This window comes from Solanum tuberosum, unplaced genomic scaffold (assembly GCF_000226075.1).
Source record: "Solanum tuberosum cultivar DM 1-3 516 R44 unplaced genomic scaffold, SolTub_3.0 scf00768, whole genome shotgun sequence".
Classification (NCBI taxonomy): Eukaryota; Viridiplantae; Streptophyta; class Magnoliopsida; order Solanales; family Solanaceae; genus Solanum; species Solanum tuberosum.
In genome coordinates, this window is record NW_006239678.1 from 17,727 (window position 1) to 39,610 (window position 21,884).

General features: G+C 32.2%; 1 protein-coding gene across 1 annotated transcript; it reads right to left on the reverse strand.

The window, feature by feature from the left end:
• Nucleotides 1–530: 530 nt before the first annotated feature.
• LOC107059019 (uncharacterized) lies at nucleotides 531–21,662 on the reverse strand. Its single transcript, XM_015305387.1, has 2 exons — nucleotides 21,209–21,662; nucleotides 531–613 (listed from the first exon to the last, which is right to left on the reverse strand). Exons 1-2 carry the CDS (start codon nucleotides 21,660–21,662, stop codon nucleotides 531–533), a joined length of 537 nt encoding a protein of 178 aa, XP_015160873.1.
• Between the last annotated feature and the right edge of the window lie 222 nt (nucleotides 21,663–21,884).

Here is a 21,884-nt window from a genome sequence, read left to right on the forward strand (position 1 = left end):
TCAGTTAGTTCATCCAGTCAACTTCTTTGACATTCTTCTCATTGCTAAAACCCAAGGAACAAAACAATATACATTTTATATGTTTCCCGTATAAAATCCATCTTGTAACAAAAAATGTCTAAAGGAAAGAACTACTACATAACGTTCAACAGAAAGAGGAGAGCAAACATATAGGATTCTTCTGGAAGAAAATGTTGACTGAGAAAGCTTGCAATATTAACAACAGCTGCAAAATGAATGGCTGAGTTTATAAGACTGGGTACTAGTTTATCCATAAGTTCTTAAAGACCGTGGATGTTACACCCCTTCCTTTCTCCAAATAAGTAAATAAAATGATCATGAGAAAGTGAATTTTCTCTCGACTTTGGCATTTTAATTTTTTTTCTATTTTGGGAACTGAACAAGGATTTAGATTGTTATATCCATGTACTGAGGCATATAAGACTAGCGTCATCTAAGTAGACATTTACAACACATTGAAGAGATACAAAAGCACATGAATTAAGTACCTTAATATAGCTGTCAAACTATCAGCCTGAGACAGAAACTCCTGCATCCGCATAAAGAGAGGAATGCCGAACAGTAACATCAGCAACAAAAGTTTTTGCACAATCTGTAGAAAAGTAATTCAGTTAAAAAAGAATCATAAACCACCATGTAAAACCCAGAAATAAAAACCTTCATATTTATTCATAATGTCGAGAAGTACTTATCAACCACACCTTACTGCTAAGTTAGTTTTCTGGAGATTTTGTTTCTGCGACAAAAAATTGAGGAAGGAAAATCAAGAAAAGAAGGTAAAGATGAATGTTTCAGATACCTCAAGAAAATCAACTTTTTATCAACAAAAAAAATCCAGAAACAATTAAGATTCCCTGAACTCCACAATTTTCAACAAAAAAACCGAGATGAATTTGGGGGAGGGGAAGAATTTCAAATTCGAACCTAGATGAAATTTCAAAAATCAAAATAATGTCTGGGTCCACGAAATGACTAAGGAACAACATCAAGATTCCCTCAACTCCACAATTTTCAACAAAAAATAATGAAAGAAATCAAAGATTGGAGATGAATCTAGGGGAGGGGGAAACTCAAATTCAAAATTCGAACCTCTCTTGAAGGGATAAGGTCGGCCAGCTCGAATTAGTACCATTCTCAACATGATTTCAACATCTGTCTCGATTCTCCAATGGTCTAGTACAGAGAGGACGCGCGATGGATTCAGGGTTGTGATTTGGGTCGCTGGGCTGCGTGATTTTTGCATTTTCGTTCCTGGGTTTCCCCGCTCACTGGTTCGTCTAGGTTTGCACTTTGCAGGAAGAAGAAGAACTTCTGGGTTTGAAGAAGAATAAGGGTTGTATGGTATTGTTGATGTATGTTGTACGTTGGGTCTTGTTAAAAAATTGGGTTGGGTATTGGGCTAAGGAGAAGTGGGCTGCTGATTGGAGTTGGGCTGGCCCAAAATTGGTCTCCGTTAAAAATTGGAAGAAAATGGATTATGGGCTGGCCCAAAATTGATCTCCCTTAAAACATATAATCTACGAGTCTCGGAATGAAAGTTCCACCAGCTTCCAAACAGGACTTTTGGGTTAGTAAGACTATTGGCTTGGGTCTCAAGGCTTTTGATTTAATTTTGAGTCATTAGACGAGCTAAGGTGACCTTTTTTGGGTGTTTTGATGATTTCATTGACTCCGAAATATCATTTCCATATTTGTAGCATATTTGGTTTGTGTTCGGGAGGTTCCGAATGAGGTTTGAGTTAGTTTTTAAGCTTTTAGTGTGTTTTGGCGTTGTTTCAACAATTTGTGTCAACTAAAAGGTTCGTTATTAATTTTAACGTCAAATTATTCCAGTACTTCCCAAAGTTTGACAATGAATTATAGGAATGATCTTTAAAGTTTGGTTCATTTTCGCTAAGCCGAGTGTAACGACCCTAAAAACGAATAAGTAAAACTAGAGCCTAACGTGTGTGTGTTTGAGTTTGGTGTGAAATTTGATGTTGTCCTGAGTCATGGTTGAGGGCTTTAGGAGTTAAAAGTCAAGGTACGACTCCCCATGGACCACCCTAGGGGTCCTTGAGGAGGACCCTAAGCTTAACCCCCAGGGCTGCCCCAATTGATGAAAGTTGGCCAAAATGTGGTGACCTACGGAAGGGGTCCATGCCCCGTAGGTCCATCCATGCCCCATGGATGGCCTCCGTAGGTCAAGCCCCTCCAGACTATGCCCCAGCCCCAGACCACAGACCAGCAGCACGGTCTGTCAATCGTGAGTCCAGGGAATCAATTGAACCTGTATTTGTTATCTTGGTTCGGCCTAGCTAGGAGTGTATGGACGGTTATTTTAGGGTTATTAAGATATTTTAAGAATATTAAAACAATAAAATGATATTTTAGATTTCATTATTCAAATTCCCCAAATCAAAACCCCTCCCTCTCCAAATATCTTCTCTCTAGAACTCCATTGAAGACCAAGAGAATGAAGAATACTTAGGGCTTGAAGAGGAGGGCTATTTGAGTGGATTTTCATGGATTTCATCTATTAAGGTATGGTGGTCTTGATCCTTGTCTAACTTTTCATTCAAGGAGCCAAATCCAAAGTGATTTCAAAGTATGAAAAATCTAAAGTTTCACTCAATCTCATGGGTTCTTTCATCAAACGTTTTCAAATGGTTTCTAATGACAATATATGATTGTATTGGTGTTTAATTGATGATTTAAGATGAAAACACTCTATGAACCCATGATTTCTCTCAATTCCTAAATTGTACCTTATGAAGTGTGTTTGTTGATCATGAATGAATGTTGATGGATTATGCCTAAATGAATTTAGATTGTTGAATTGTATCATTATACATGCCTTAGTTGTAGTAAATTGTTGGTGTGTTGGTGAATTTTGATCATGGCCTTGAAAGGGCAATTTATGAGCTAATTACATGTTGAAGTAGAATTGTGCTAGAGATGTTGATCCAATTGAAAGGTGGAGGTGTTTACTTACTATGTATAATGTGAAGGATATGCATGTGATTTCAATGATAGAGTGATGATCTTGTATAGAATGTAATTGTGTTGTTGTTGATAGTATATTCTCAATTGACACTCGTGAATGATGATGATTGAATGTGAAGGGATTCTATAATGTAATGTTCTATCTTGGATTGGTAGGCTTAGGTGCCCTCTTCTTGATAGATGAAAGCTATGTTGAATGTGATCTCTTGAATTGGTAGGCTTAGGTATCCTTTTCTTGTATGAATGAATGTAAAAGTGAATGTGTATCTTGAATTGGTAGGGTTAGGCACCCTCTTCTTGAATGAATGAAAGTATTATTGAATCTTGAGTTGGTAGGCTTAGGCATCCTCTCTTGTGTAATGAATGTGTCTTGATTTGATAAATATGAATCGATAGGCCAATGACATTCCTTTCATAAATGAATGATGAAATATTCTAGGCTATGACATGAATCAGTAGACCTAGTATTGGTAGCCCTTCATGATGAGTCTAGGAACGAATGTGATGAACCTTGAATCGGTAGACCTAGTGTTGGTAGCCCTTTCATGTGTGAAATGATGACCTTGTATGGGTAAACCCAATGTTTATGGCACTCTTCTTGGAAAGTCAATGAGCTATCCCTAATGTACCTTGAATCGGTAGACCTAGTGATGGTGGCCCTTTCTTGAGTAATGTACTTTGGGTCGGACCTAGTGTTGGTAGCCCTCTCAAGTACAATGATGTTAATGTGAATGAACTACTCTATGGGAATGGAGGCTAAGCACCAAGTGGATATGGTAAGATGGAAATTAACTCTCCCAATGTTAGGCTAAAGTTCCAATGAACATCTTCATATCCCATAACTATGTGCCCACATAGGATATTAGCTAGCGGATTCCATTCGAGCTAATGTTACCGTTCTACCTTAGGCAAGTAGAACACCTTTCTTTGGTATGGGGTCATATGACACCGGATTCCATGATTTAGCTCTCATGGTCTATGTCGGTTAATGCATATTCCCATCATGTGAGATGTGCATTATGGTTTCTTGAGAAGTTCTATGAAGTGTGGGTGGTAGTATGGGATGTCATCCATGCATTGGACGAGTAGGCTTTGATAGGGTCATAGTGAGTTCTCTAAGTCTTCATGACTAATGAATAAAAGTCTTCTAAATGAAGTTAATGAAGAATGTTGGTCTAATGTTTAATGAATGAAGGTCCTCTAAATGAAGCTATTGATGAATGTTGACTTATATGCTGAAATGTAAAGATGCATGCTATACTTGGATTGTATCGTGAGTTACTTCCTTGTCATGACTTATTGTATATGAATGTGCCTTGTCTATGGTGACTTCAAAGGAATACTTAGTGTGAGTAGAAGTATCAGATGCTACTTGCACATTGCACAAGTATGACTTAGATTTGTCTTAGAGGTTAGTCTTAATGTGATGGTGTGACTCATGTATTGTTTATGTCTCTTATATGCTTTATTGTGTAAAGGTGGAAAGGATGAATGGTAAGTTCACTTTTGGTGACCTTAAGGTGGTGCCTTAGTGTGGGTGGTGGTATGAGACGCTATCCATACATTGCACAAGGTATAGCTTGAGGGTTACTTGAGGTGAAGGCTTACGGTAAAGGTAAAGGTTTATATGTTGATCTTGTTCAAATGTGAAAATGTGACTTGAATGTTGGTTGTGACTTATATTATGCCTCTTTTATCAATGTCATGAAGTTTTACTAAAATGACATATATCATGACTTTCAAACTAAATGTCCTTTTAAGCATGTTTTTGCATGGCTTCCATACTTAGTACTTTTTGTGCTAACCCCATTCTTCTCCATTTTTACCAAAGTGTAGGGTTTGGAGATATTGGTCTTCTTGGCTTGAGGAGTAAGTTTCTAAGGTACTTGAAGATGAAGACTTGGTGAGTCCTCATAGTTTCGAGGACAAAACCCATTATGTTCCCCTTATGTCTTTTAGTTTATGTTAAAGCTTTTATATGGGCTAAGTCCCAATGTTGTATTCAAAGTATTAGATGGTTTGAGACATAGTATATAAAAGTCTAGAAAGTCTTCCGCTTGCTTTTTAATGAAAATGTCTTCGATTGTAAAGAAAGTCTTAAAATTCTTCTCTATTTTCCTATGTTCTTATGTTCAAGAATGCTATGAGGGTTGTATGAGACCCCTTCGGGGTCGAGTACGCTGTGTCGCATTCGGGGTGTACCCCCGGGTCGTGACACCGAGATTGGACTTTTATCATGATTATGAAATAATTGTTTATCGAGCATGAATGATATTTGACTAGGCAAATGAATACGAAATTGAATTTCGATCGGACGAGCACGTCTGTATCATTATTTAAGACATTTAGGGAAAACAAATCGGATCATTTCTCTATCGTATGAAGAATTTACGGGCTTTTTAGTGAAATAAAAGTTGTTGATTTTCTAGTGCAACTACTGTTGTTCAACTGTTTAAAATTTTAGACTGTGTTTATTTGATATCTTTAGCATATTCTGAGTTTTAGAGCTCGAAAAGAAGTGATTCTTGAGGCATTCTTTTTTATTTAATATGGGAGTTGGTGCCCAATCCTCATTTCAGTATTTTCTCATAATTTCTTCATCTGGTTTTTATCCTTATCCGTGTAATTTTTGGAGAAAACTAGGTTTTTATTGATTTGAACTTAGATTTTGATGAAAAGTGTATATTTAGGATCCTTTTGTTATGGGTAAACTATTTTTGACATAAACTTGTTGATTCATCAATTATTTTCATCATATTAATCGCGTAGAAGCTTGAGAATTTGAGTTTTTTCCAAGTAAAGTTAAAGTTTGATAAATTGAGGATTTTAAAGTCATAACTTCATTTCTGATGAAATTTCATATTTGAACATTCCTAAGCATGGGTAAGATCTTTTCAAAAACATTTCAGCTTGGAGTCGGGGTTTCAAATCTGAGTATTGAGGGTTTTTCTCATGAACTTGTGTAAGTAAATTAGAGTTTTGAGCAGGATTTCAACTCTTTTTTCAATGAGATTTTAACTATGGAGTTCCAAAATATTTGGATAATGTGATTTTATACAAATTTTCAGAAATATCCCTCGTTTTCAGAAATGGATTTTTGGGTCAATTTAGGTAATGTGATGTTTGTGAATTGCCTTGTTGTAACCCTTGTTGATTGATTGATGAAATTCTTAACAGTATGAAAGTGGACTTGAATTGTGTGTGTATATATATATATATATATATTATTGTCTCTTCCGTGTGGTGTGATATTGTTTGTGTGCATTCATTTGAAATGCTATGATGGGACATGTGATAGCTAATGTTGCCGAGGTCATTTCTGACAAATGTTATAAAGCCAAGGTCATTTCCGACAAGTGATTGATATGAGACGAGGTCATTTCCAGCTAGTGATTGATATGAGCCAAGGTCATTTCCGGCTAGCGATGATATGAGCCGAGGTCATTTCCGGCTAGTGATATGATATAAAGCTGATGGGAAATGGTTTCGGCTGGTGATATAAAGCCGTTGGGAAATAGTTCCGGCTAGTGATATGATATAAAAGTCGATGGAAAATGGTTTCGGTTAGTGACATGATATAAAGTTGATGGGAAATGGTTCCGCCTAGTGACATGATGTAAAGCCAATAGAAAATGGTTTCGGCTAGTGATTGATTATTGTGATTTGATGCATTATGATGCTTATGTTTGATTTACTTGTTAATTGTGATTGATACACTTGTTACTTGTGATTTTGACTTACTTGATACGTGTTGGTTGTTAGAATTGTAACTATTGGATTGTGTTTATTGAGCCTTGTGAGCGTTGTATTGTAGAATTGTTAGGTTGAGCTGATTTCTGTGCAGGTTGTAGTTTAAGGAGGTTCTGTTGAGATGAAAGGAGTATTCGATTTCTAGCTAGTTGCCTTGTTTATTAGGTTTCTTGCTGGGTATCGTGTTATTGATACTCACTCCTTGCTTCTACATTTGTGTAGGTTTCGAACTCGATATCGTGTGATTCTCTTCTCTCCCATCTCTGAGGCTTGTCAAAGAACTATTGAGAGGTAGTTGTTTGTTATCCCGACTGACCGTCTAGTTCTTCTTTTTATGTTTTGTTCTATTTGGGAAACAAAGACTTGAGACTTGTACTTATTTCTTAATTCTGTACTTTATGTATTAGTGACTTTTACACGTGACAACCAGGTTTTGGGGTATTAATAAAATGAATAAATTTTCTGCTTTTATCTTGTTCTTGCTTTATCTTTCCGTTTTCTTTCGTTTCGTTGGGTTGAGGCTGACTTGTCTTGGTGGGAATAGACAAGTGTCATCATGTCCATTTTTGGGACATGACAGTTATCACGTGGAAATGAATGTATTGGTTAATGTATATGAACAAATTATGTTAGAGGAGTCACACGAACATGTTGACAGTTAGGCAATCATGAAAAATGTGATGAAAATATGTGTCATTTAATAAAGTGGGATAAGATTAGACAAGTGGAAGGAAAGTATTCACACGAAGAAAATTAATCGTCAGATAATTTGTCATAAGTCACATGAAAATGAACGTAAAGTTAATGAAAATGAAAAAAATTTGACCGGAGGACTCACATGAGAAAAAACATGTTGACAAATAGATAATTACAAATAATGTGATAATGATATGTCATTTAATGAGATAAGGTAATACTTGACAAGTGCAAAAAAAATACGCACTCACACGAAAAATATCAATCATCAGATACTTTATCATAAGTCGCGTGGAAATGAACGTATAGTTAATGAAAATAAAAAAACTTGGCTGGAGGACTCACATGAGAAAAAACATGTTAACAGATAGGCAATTATGAATAACATGATAATGAAATATCGTTTAATGAGGTGGGGTAGTATTTGACAAGTGCAAAAAAAGTGTGCACTTCACACGAAAAGATTCAATTGTCAGGTAATGTATTATAAGTCATGTGAAATGAATGTATTGTTTAATAAGGTAGGGTTATATTTTCGTTGAAAACAAATATCCACACGAAAAAATTTGTCGCCAGATAATGTATCACGAATCGTGTGATAATGAATGTGTTGTTTAATGATATTAAGATGTTATTTGTCAGGTGGAAAAAAGCTTCACACACAAAAAAATTATCATTAAATAAGTTATTATAAGTCATGCGGTAATGAATATGTGTCGTTAATTGAGTGTGGGGTGATATTTGATAAATGGGAGAAAAATGTTCACTCAAAGAAAGGACACCTGATAAGTTATCATGAATCAAATAATAATAAAATGTGTCATTTAATGAGGGTACGGTTGAGTTAATTAAGATATGTGTCATTAAAATTAGATTACAATGACTAATTAAAAGCTTAATTATACCTAAAATTTAAATTGTATGTGATATTTTAAAATAAATTAATCATATAAAAATTCATGTCTTTTATTTAAGGACAAAAAAACTTTTCATTTTTTCATTTACACTATTATAAAATCAATCATATACATAAATATGTTATTTTCTATTTAGTTGTCTTCAGTCCACTGGATAAATACTATTATTATTATTTTTAATGATTTTTAAATCTTATGATGTTAATTTAAATATATTCATGATATAATAAAATGTCTTTTAAATCTAGAAGTAATCCCAAATATTATTAGAAGATAAAATTATTTTATTTACATAATTCATGAAAAATTTAAATTTGAAAAATGAAAGTAAAAGAACCGTTTTGCTATATTTATTTTGACTTTTAATTAGAAAGCAGATTGAAATTTACTATGCGACATTAAAAATTTTAACAATATTTTTCTTCTCAAAATAAAATTGTAAAAATTATAATCAAGATGATAAGTTGTTTGTTATTTGAAAATTTTAAGTTCTTAAATTATTTCAAGTGAAAATAATTTATGTTGATTATGATTTTACTATATAATGTATTGTGTGATTTATTAGTGATATTTGACAAATGAAAAAGAGATTCATATAAAAAGACTCATGATTAAATAAGTAATTATAAATCATGATATAATTAATATATTGTTTGATAAAGATAATTTTGTTTAATAAAATAGAGGTGAATGTTTTAATTAAGACATGTAAAATTTAGTTAGATTAAAATTTATATTTAGAATATTACGCATTCCAAAGTCATAACCATTAGTGATATTTTCTTTGACAAATTTATCATTTTATAAAGTATGTCTTTTCAAAAAGAAAAAACACAAACGAAAAATAAAAAATCACATTTTTATTCATACTGTTACAAAATTCAACAATTACTTATAGTTCTTTCCTTTTATTTTTATTGTCTTATTATAACCGTGCATAAAAATTTTAAAATAAATTATTAATTAAATCACTAAAACAAAAAAATATGCACATAAATGTGCAAAATTTGTGCCAATAAATCTAAAAAATTATATAAACAACGTAGAAAAATGCAAAAATTTGAAAACTATTCATAAAGTAAGATGATCGTTTAATAATATTATCCCAACATATATATTTTTGTCCACTATGATTTTATTATAACGGAAAAGGATCAATGTGATTGTGAATTTGTTGTTTTATTATAGTAGTGATATTTGACGAGTATAAAAAAATATTCATTGTCAGATAATTAATATATTGTTTGATAAAGGTGAGGTTTTTTTTAATAAAATAGAGGGGGATATTTTAATTAGGACATGTACAATTTAGTTAGATTAAAATTTCTATTTAGAATATTACACATTCCAAAGTCATAACCACTAGTGATTTTTTCTTTGATAAATTTATCATATAAAAAAGTATGTCTTTTCTAAAAAAAGATAAAAGCACAAACAAAAAATAAAAAATCATTCATTTTTATTCATACTATTACAAAATTCAACAATAACTTACTGTTCTTTCCTTTTATTTTAATTGTCTTAATATATCTGTACACAAAAATTAAAAATAAATTATTAATTAAATCACCAAAAAAAAAAAATATGCACATAAATGTGCAAAATTTGTGCCAACAAATCCCAAAAAACTATATAAACTACGTAGAAAAATATAAAAATTTGAAAACAATTCAAAAAGTAAGATGATTATTTAATAATATTATCCCAACATATATAATTTTGCCCATTATGATTTTATTATAACAGAAAAGGATCAACGTGACTGTGAATTTGTCGCTTTATTATAGTAGTGATATTTTACAAGTATAAAAAAATATTCCTTGTCAGGTAAGTTGTCACGTGGAAATGAACATATTGATTAATGAAAATAAAAAAAAAACTTACAAGAGGATTCACACAAGAAAAAACATTTGAAAGTTAGCCGTTCACAAATTACGTGGTGATGATATGTCATTTAGTAAGGTGGATAATATTTGACAAGTGGAAATAAAGTATTCACGCAAAACAAATTAATCACTAGATAATTTATCATAAGTCGCGTAGAAATGAACGTATTGGTCAATGAAAATGAAAAGTTGTGATAGGGAAATTCACTAGAGAAAAAACATGTTAACTACTAGGCAATTACGAATAATGTGATAATAATATGTCGTTTAATGAGGTGAGGTAATACTTGACAAGTGGAAAAAAAATACTCACACAGAAAAGACCAATCGTTGGATAAATCTATCATAAGTCACGTGAAAGTGAATTTGTTGTTTAATAGGTTAGAATTATTCTTTCGTGTGAGAAAATATAGGCACGACAAAAAATTGTCGTCGGATAATTTATTATGAATCATGTGACAATGAATGTGTCAATTAATGATATTAGGATGATATTTGTTGGGTGGAAAAAAAATCCACACTACAAAGATTTATTACTAGATAAGCTATTATGAATTACCGAATAACGAATATATGATATCTTTGTTAGATGGGAGAAAAATATTCACACAAAAAAAATCACCAAATAAGTTATCATGAAGTTAAATTGAATTTTTGAAATTAAAAATACAAGTGTACTGTTTGGTTGCACAAGTGTAAATCATAAGGTTATATTGAATTTTGAAAATGAAATTAATTATTTAAAATTAAAAATTTATATTAGACAGATAAGGGCTTTTAGAAATGATATTAAATTGAATATTTAAGATATATATTGTCGTTTTAAAATATATTAATTAATAAACATATGTTCTTAACTAATATTAGAAAAATAATTGATTTATATTTGTCAAATTAGTATATTTTAATTGAATTTAATCATAAAAAATAAAAGTACAAAAATTCTATGAACATCTTGGAATGCATGTTTGACAAAAAGATTAATATTATAAATATAAATTCACAAAATTATAAAACATTTGACAAAAAGATAATCTATCAAGTCTAACTTTAAAAAAATAGCATGCAATGAAAAAATCGAGTTAATTCTCTTAAAACAAATGATATTGAAAATATAACACAAATTTCTTAATTCAAAACAAAATATTTAGTATAATACTCTTATGTCAAATTTCAGCATAGCATACATAAATATGATTTAAAAGAAAATAAAAACATAAGTCTATAACTTTATTCAATAATGAATTCTACTTTAATTTAGGGGATAGGGGTTTGAAAAATACCCCAATTTTGGTCGGATTTGCTGTTGCGGTACCAAACTTTCATGAGGACCTATTACCTCCCTAGACTATTTAATACCGTATTTTAAACATATATATTTGCCCACGTGGACATAAAAAATAATGCAAAATTATAAATAGTAATGTGTCCACGTGGGCACATATATACCTTTAAAACACACTATTAAATAGTTCAGGGGGTAAAAAATACGGTATTAAATAGTGTAAGGAGGTAATAGGTCCTTATGAAAGTTTAGTATCGCAACAGCAAATCCGACCAAAGTTGGGGTATTTTTCAGACCCTTATCCCTTAATTTAGAAACTAGAATACTAACAAAATTATACCAATAATTTTATTTTAGATATAGATAATATGAAAAATTTATAAAACCCCTTAAGTAAAGGTTGAGAATGATAAATAAATGAGATATAAATAATATAAAATAAGAAAAAAATATTAGAATATTAAAATTAAAAAGAATTATATATATATATATATATACTAGTAAAATTACCCGCGCTTTGCGCGGGAATTTAATATCATAGAATTCATAAAATAATACTTAAAACCTATCAGTCATTAAAACTAAAACACTATATTAAGAACATACAAGATTATGTAGTAAAAGACATTAATAATGTAAATGAAAATGATAATTATTACATCTTTTCATTTATCCTTAATAATATAAGCATAAATTAATGACTGTAAAAATACCTACCAGGATCTGTAACATAAGAAATGGTGTCAGTAATCCACTCAACAGGAGCAAAGTACACAAATATTTAATTGTGAAGAAGAAGAAGAAGAGGTCCAAAATTTTGTTGTTTTAAAATGAGAGGAAATCCCTCTATGTATAGACAACAAAGGGTAGTGTGAACAAATGTTTATTGTGCCTTATCGGAAAGGTCATAACTATTTGAAAAAGTTGCAACCCTTCGTAAAGGTCACATTCTTTCATAGCAGTCACAACTTTTCATAAAAGTCGCAACTCTTCATTAAAGTCGCAACTTTTCATAAATTTCACAAATTTTCATGAAAGGGAAAGGCTAGTTTGGTAAATAAATAAATTAAAAGGGAATTCTGGTTTGTGGTGGCGTCACGTAGGTGGGCCTAAGATGTGACTTTTATGAAAAGTTGTGACTTTTATGAAGAGTTGCGACTTTTATGAAAGGTTATGACGTTTATGAAAGGTTGTCACATTTCCGAAGGGTTATGACTTTTCCAAAGAGTTGTGACTTTTATGATAAAGTACAATAAATATTTGTTCACACTACCCTTTGTTGTCTATAAATGGAGGGATTTCCTCTCATTTAAAACAACGAAAATTCTGAACAACTTCAATAAATAGAGGGATTTCCTTTTAAAACAACGAAAATTCTGAATTACTACTACTACTTCTTCTTCTTCTTATTTTTTCTAATTAAATATTTGTGTACTTTGCTCCTGTTGAGTGGCTTACTGACACCATTGTTTTTGTATCAATACGTTGGTGAATAAAAGTGTTCTATCCTAAGAGGATTTATTTCCGTAAACCTCAGGTATTAGAGGGGAATAATTTTCTTAAGGGGCACTGTGCATTCAGTGCAGTCGATTTTTTCCTTTCTGTTTCATTCTATTTTTACATATCTTGGTATTTTTTTAAAGTCATTAATTTATACTTATGATATTAATTGTTGTTTTTGAGTACATGTTTTAAACTCTATTGTTTATGTTCTAAAAAGTTATTGTCTCCGGTTATATTGAACATATACATATATAGTATATATATTCATTGTGCAGAAAATAATTATGGTACTCAGTTTCAAGAATTCATGTTTTGATATTCTATATAAAATTCTACAACTTAAAAGTACTATAAATAAGCTTACATATTATCTATTTTTACATAGATATGAAGTTTTTCACTTATCAATTGAAGAAATTCATTATGTAAGTTCAAAAGATATAATTGCTTTCATGTTCAAGCGTAATTTTTTTTTTGAATCTGTTAACAATTTTTTGAATTTTTCACAGAGACATATATCACAATTGTATAATAATCTATGCAACTTAAATGTGTTCTTTTTCTTACGAATGCCTGTGTATATAAATTCTTATATTCTACTTTATTTTCCTTTTAATGTTGATTAAAGAACCACTTACATATTATCTATTTTTACATAGATATGAAGTTTTTCACTTATCAATTGAAGAAATTCATTATGTAAGTTCAAAAGATATAATTGCTTTCATGTTCAAGCGTAATTTTTTTTTTGAATCTGTTAACAATTTTTTGAATTTTTCACAGAGACATATATCACAATTGTATAATAATCTATGCAACTTAAATGTGTTCTTTTTCTTACGAAATGCCTTTGTATATATATATTCTTATTTTCTTCTTTATTTTCTTTTTAATGTTGATTAAAGAACCAGTGATTTATTATTTCCTGAATAATTCATTCATTAGATGTTCTTGAGTTATGTGATAATGATAACTAATCAAATTGAAATATTGTTAATATTTTTTTAAGAACCTATTTTTTCATTATTTTTAATGTATGGATATTAGGAAAGAATTATTTACAAGTTTAATGCAATTATTATTTATGACCGCGGGGAGCGTGGATAAATTACCTAGTTTAAAATAATAAAAGTAAAATATACATTGAAACAAAAAAATAAAAATAGAAATAAAAGGAAAAAATTAAAAAGTAATCAACTTGTAATTACCAACAATTCACAGCCTCCCCCTGTGAATTGGAAAGTGTAATTACCCCTTGTCAATTACACCCTATTACACCCAATTAATTACTTGCTGACTAGTACTTACATGACTAACCAAACATGAAAGACAATGTAATTACACCAAATCCAATTATTAGGATATCCTTCCAAATAGGCCCTTTGTATATTTCTTATTAATGGTTCCCTTGTGTGTTATGATAACCTTTAAATACCCATTATTGAGAAAGGTAAATTATTCACGTATAAAATTTGTATGCGTAATTAATATCATATTCCCTAGCAAATTTGTTACTTATAAAATTAAGATATTCTATAACTAAACTTGCATAACTAATTTATATATTTTTTTAAAATTAATTTATGTATTACTAATATACGCATAAACCACTCTTACCTTCACGTTTTTAGTACCAATGTACAATGATGCCTCCAAGCACCTTCACTTTATGTTTGATTTTTCTTTTATTTATAACTAATCATTTAATTAACTAGAGTACTATTCGTTTGAATTTTCAATGAACCATTACAAAAATAATTTAATAAAACAAATAATAACGAACAAGTAAAAGAAAATATTATCCAAATCAAATGGCATGTTGTATCTTTATTACTAGATATAGGAGCCCGTGCTAACACGAGCCAAATATATGTTATATTTTTGTCTTAATTTATGTGATACATATGAAATTTAGACAGTCAATCAAATTTTAATATGATTTCAATATTTTAAGTTGTTATCTATTATGATTTATACTAATTTTTCATAATTAATTAATATATGTTACTCTCTAAGTCCCAATTTATGTGGCACTGAACGGGTAGAATTTTGAAATTTTATATTTTTATTTTTTTTTAAATTTGGTAATAATTATGATTTATATTACTTTTTATGTCATTTTCAAATAATATATGTTACTTTTCTGTCCCAATTTGTACTGCAGTGAGAGAAATTCGAGAGTCAATCAAATTTTTTATGTCTTTTAAATATTTGAAGTTGATAATAATTGTGATTTATAATACTTTTTATATGATTTTCAAATTATATGTGCTACTTCCTTGTCACGATTCAAAACGAGTCATGAGTTGCACCCACACTTAACCTCCTAGATGAGCGAACCAACGAATTCAACCCCAACTGTCACGCCCCGAGCTTACCCCCTGGACGCGGACACGGGACGTAGGATCACAAATGACCCCAAGCTAACCTTGTTGGCATATCATAACCAAACTAAAGTAAACTGAAGCATTAAATACTGTGCGGAAGCTAAAAATGAGATAATCTGAAATGATGGGGAATACCCATATACTAAATCTGAATATATGAAAACTGAGAGTTTGAAATACAATAGAAAAGTCAAACTCTAACACTTAAGCTGAAACTAATTATGTCTTAAATAAAGCCTCTACTGACTAGAAATGTTGGGACATGCCCCAGCTAGATCTAGCAAAACTAGAAACTAAAAGACTAAAAGACAAAGAAAAGAATAATCATGTCACTCGTCCTCGAAGAATGAGGACTCACCACTGATGCTGCTGAACTGAAGATCGGGAACCAATACTAAGCGTGATCTGGAAGCTGAGAACCTAGAACGTACATCACGAGAAGATGTAGCGCAGAGTATGCGTCAGTACTTAAAAAGTACTAAGCATGCAAGATAGAATAAAGCTGAATAATAACATAACTGAACAAAGCAATAAAACAATGATATAATCTGAACATGATAGAAATACTGAGTATACTGAACATGAGCTAACTGAATGTAGTGACCAAGTTTATAACATGCTGAGACTGAATGCTGAACTGATAACATGGTCAATGCAATGTAATTTGACTAAACTATGGGAACTACTAATGACCGACATAAAACCACATGAGCTAAATGTGGAGTTCGATGTATACGCCCCATCGAGAGGACCCAATATACCACCAAAGGTATAAAGGCTTGACTGGCGTGATCACAAAAATGTTCCCCACAGAGGGGACTTACAACCTACGGGGCACATAGTTCTGGGACTTTCAGGTGACTGACCCTAGTACACTCGGTATTAAGTCTACTCCCAACTGATTATGTAATTTAGCAATTTATAACTGAAATGCTGTAAATTCTGGATAGCTCAACTACTGACATGCTAACTGAAAATGCAACATTAATGTACTGATAATGAAACATTTATAACTGGAGCATGTATAACTGAATGATCTGACCTAGCATGTGCAATTCATGAACTAAAAGAACTACATAGCTAGGGTTCTGAAATTATGAAGAAGGAGTTTATACTAAAACATGCTAAAGATCATGATAAACTGATTAGGAATAATAAAGTAACTAATTCATGATAATCTGCTGAAATTCTAGAAACCCTAGGTCTAGTTGATAACAAGGGAATCAAGAATCTGACTGAAATCTAGGGACCCAATGGGCGAAAGGAACCCACTAGTGAAATCCCACATACCTAGTGAAGAATTGCACAGAGATCTTTCAATTTTGGTGCTGGAATTGATGGAATCTAGCTGCGTTCTTGAACTAGGGTTCTTGACTTCTTTCTCCTTTTACGTTCTAATTTTTCTAAGTTTTGATGAATGATCTGACTTAGGTAAGTTTTAGTTTGTTTACTAGGCTAAAACTGATCAAAACTACGTAGTTTAGGGGTTAAACGACGTAGTTTAGGTGTCTAACGCATAGGGAAAAAGACCAAACGATCCTTGACTTAAAATCTGCTGAAGCGATGGATTCTGGGGGGTCTTGAGGGTCTCGACCTACGGACTGATCGACGATCCGTCTACTGATCCACGATCCATCCTGTCAGTCCGTTGATCGACTTCAGAGGATGGATTCTGGAGGGGTCTTGAGGGCCTTGACCTACGGATGGATTGACGATTCGTGGACTGATCTACGATCCGTCCTGTCCGACCGTGGGCCATGCCTTTGAATGGTTTTTGTCTGAGTTTCTGGGGAGGGTTGCAGATGCGAACCACGGACCACCAACACGGGCCGTGGGTGGCAACTGTGGGTTGCACCTGCCACTTCTGGAAATTTGCATTAAGGTCTATTTTCAGATACGGGGTGTTACACCAAATTATATCAATTGTTCAACTTACAGAAATCAACCATAATGCGGAAGCTCAAAACTTATTAAAGTAACCAATAAAAGAAACTCTAGAGTCTATTACATATTATTTCCAACACCTGAAAGTCATCACATCAAGGTCATCTATTCTCAAATACCAAGTCTAAAAATATTAAAGACAACAAAATAAATAAGTAGGATAGTCTATGTCCGAAATTTAAGGACATCATACCATGACTGAGAGAATCCAGCACGAGCTAGAAGGAATAGCTCACCCTGAAATCTGATGTGCTGGAGAGTGCCTAGAGATGAGGGCGAGTTGAAGTCTATGGTACACTTGATGCACTCCACAAAAGAAAATGAAGAAACACAAATAGGGGTTAGTTAGGGCAACTTGTACTGAATAGATATCATCGGCCAACTCAAAATAGAAACTAATATGCAATGAGTAATAGTATGAATTCAACTATGGCACTTAGAAGGTGGCAAACAACAACCAACATGAACAAGTGACAACAACACTAACGTAAGTACGTAATCAGTCAATAATATCAAGATCACACATGAAGACTCATGCCTCCAAACCAAGCTGTTTTGGGAATTGAGTTCTTGGAGATTGAGCACATTACGTTGTTTCTATATGTTTTCCTTTAATGTTATCGTGTCAGAATGTGACACTCGATCCAATAATACCGTGTCGGAATGTGACACCTGATCCAATAATATCGTGTCGTAACGTGACACCCGATCCAATAATACTGTGTCAGAATGTAACACCTAATCCAATAATACCGTGTCAGAACGTGACACCCGATCTAATAATACCGTGTCAGAACGTGACACCCGATCCAAATATATCATTAATTCATTTGTCATTCTTTATCATATCTTTGGACTTCCTTAATAGTATTTCATTAAACATTCTTTATTCGAGGCATCACTTTAATACAACAAGTTTAAGATTGTGGATTTCGCGGCCTTGGGATTACAGACCAATCACGACAACATTCAAACCATAACAACCAAGTACATAGAAAACTTCACAATATCACGCAATGAATATCAATCGCTATTAAGAGTCTATCTATCACATAGAATAAATCATAATCTACCTCTACCGAAGAGCCGAAGTCAAACAAGCTAATTCCCCCAATGCTTTTCCTTTCTTCAACGTCTCAGAATATTTCCAATCTATCAAATATATAGTATTTGTAAGTTAACGAGTCCATTGACACCAATATTACTATATGCCTAGCCTAAACCGAAAAACTCACCCAAACTCTAGTCAAATTCCTAAATTTTGATACTAACTAATTTATCAAGTCTCATATGTTTCAAATTTTAAACCTAGGATTAAGTCTCAATTACTACAATACAACTAATATTTAATTATTTATCTCAATATATCAAAACCTAATTTATAATATGATAACCAAATTTACAATATTTAAAATTAAAGCCACTGGTAAACCAGTGGCAGCCAATACATGTCCATACAGTTACATCCAAAATATCCATTCCAACCATACAACTCATGAATTGCACCTTAATTGATCATAATTATAATTGTTTTCCCACCTCAATTCCTTCCCACATAATCAATTTCGTATAAAGTATATTACTAAATTTCATATCATAATTATAACAATATAAAATTTATTAGTGCTAAAGATTTAATATAGCGAATCTTCTAAACAGTGCTATGAAGGAATTGTACATAAAGTACTAAAGAAACTCACAATTCTTTATTAATAATTATACCATCAACGGCTAATCACTGTTCCATAACTACCCACTAATATTTCATCTCCAAAAGACCATTGTTGGCCACCAATTTGCAAACTGAAATTGCAATTGCATTAAGCTTTTAAATCTGTCGTACGTTACTAATCCAACTTTCACTTCTTCCCCCTTAATTTTGTTATACAACCCACTATTATAATAATGACATATGCCCTATTCATATAATTACAAATACAAGGATTAGATCGTGATGACAATTCCCTGAAGTTTTCTCGTTCTTCTCTCATAGTTATGTGTCCGCGCCGATGTGGTTTCTCCCTTTTGTGATAATGACTCACACATAATATCAACTCTCATTTAACTATAATTTATAATTATCTGTAGATATGAGTTAAGGGGTATAGGGTATTAAATAAATCATATTATATATGGACTTAGCCCATTAACCACCAATTAAATAATATATTATTTAAAACATACCCACTAACTAAATAACCATAAATAAATGAAAGGTTCAAGATTCTCATTTAAAATTTACGGGAAGGATCTAAATAGTTCTAAGACTCAAAATAATCTAACGGGTCGTTACAATGGGGTAGTATTTGACACACGTGAAAATGAATGTATTGTTTAATAAGGTAGGGTTATTTTTTCGTTGAAAATAAATATCCACACGAAAAAAATTTATCGTCAGATAATGTATTATCACGACCCAAATTCACAAGTCGTGATGGCACCTATGTTCCCAACCAATAGGTAAGCCAACCCAACATATTTCAAATATACGGGTTTAAATAAGAAACACAATCACACAAAGAATTCAAGTCAATAATACATCAACTAATGCCCATATGCTTTGGCATTCTCGGATTACAATCCTCCTACGATAGTAATAAACTTTTGCTTTATAACACCGGTACTCTTACCAATGCCCGTCACACCATTGGTACGAGACCCCCATCCTTCGCCCTTACCCGCGGTCTATTTCATTTTTAATCTTTAATTAGAAAAAAGTCCTTCAGTGAAGTCTGAAAGTCTTAACATACCTTAAATGCCGAACCCGTGCCACGAATCCTCAAGATTTTTCCTTCCCTTTTCGCAAAGTTTCAGAACGTTCCCAATCTACCAATTATGCAATATTCGTAAGTAAGTGAGGTCATAGACACTCATATTACTACACTTCTTACCTAAACCAAAAACTCATCAAATTGCTATAATTCAAGCTCCTAATTGTGGTGCCAACTAATATGTCACGTCTTATATTTCCTAAAAATCAAGCCTAGTTTAAGCCTCAAACTCCCCAAGTATCTCAAATTCAATGCTAATCATATAATATACACCTAATAATTAATTACCTATCTTAATATATCAGAAACTAAATTTATAATGTGATAATAATAAAAAAACATACACCAATTTGAACCATTTACGAAAACTAAACTTGCAGAACCTCGAAATTCCTATGTGCCCCTATATCTCTGCATACAGATACTAATTCCAACAACAACAAAAAAAAGCTATCACTAATGGCAATCATTAAGCAGACAACACTTAGCACTAGGAAACAAAATAATTCTCCCTCTCTAAACCCAGAAAATAAACACTAACGCTACACTACTGCCAAGTTTGGCTAACTTACTAATTCCTTAACAACATTAACTAATATAATAGTATTTTATTTTGAGACTTAGCAATTAAAACATGAAACACTTTAGAAATTTTTTTCATCACTCACCTGCAATCTGATCGAGTCGCCCACGTCTTCGCCTGTAAGTTTGTGTGCCCTTATTTCTTTTACTTACTCAGATTATGATAAAAAATAATATTAAACCCCTCTAACTTATTTTAATTATGTGGGCCAAGTGATAAAAAAAATTAAATAAGTCATGGACTTGTCCCATTAACTATTCAACTATATTAATTATTTAATAATTATTCATTAACTAAATATTTGTAGTTACCAAATATTTCAAAAATTCCATTTATATTTTACGAGAAGAGTCAAAATAGTTCTAGTTTTCAAAACGACCTAGCGGGTCGTTACATTATCTACCACTTAAACAAATGTTCTTCCTCGAACGGTAAAAGAATAGAACGTACCTGAACGCTCAAAAAGCTAAGGATATTTACTCCTCATATTTGACTCGGTCTCCCATGTAGCCTCCTTCAACGGACGATGCTTCCATTGAACCTTTATTGAAGCAATTTCTTTCGACCTCAACTTTCGAATTTGCCTATCCAATATGGTTACCGGCTCCTCTTCAAAAGTCAAATTCTGATCAAGTAACACCGAATCCCATTGAATCACATGAGCACCACCCTGATGATACTTTTTCAACATCGAAATATGAAATACTGAATGAACACCCGACAAACCAGGTGGCAAAGCAAACTGATATGCCACCTCACCAATACACTCCACAATCTCGTAAGGACCAATATACCTTGGGCTCAACTTGCCCTTCTTTCCAAATCTCATCACACCCTTCATGGGCAAAACCTTCAATTGAACCTTCTCTCCAACCATGAACTCCAAATTACGAACCTTCCGATCTGCATAGCTCTTTTGCCTACTCTGAGCCATGACAAGTCTATCTTGGATCAACTTGACCTTGTCCAAGGACTCCCTCAACAAATTTGTACCCCATGGTCAAATGCATTAAACAAACCAATTGGAGATCGACATCTCCTACCTTACAACGCCTCAAATAGTACCATCTCAATGCTCGAATGGTAACTATTATTGCAAGCAAACTCCGCTAATGGAAAGAACTGATCCCAGTGACCGACCACAAAAGTCGATCAC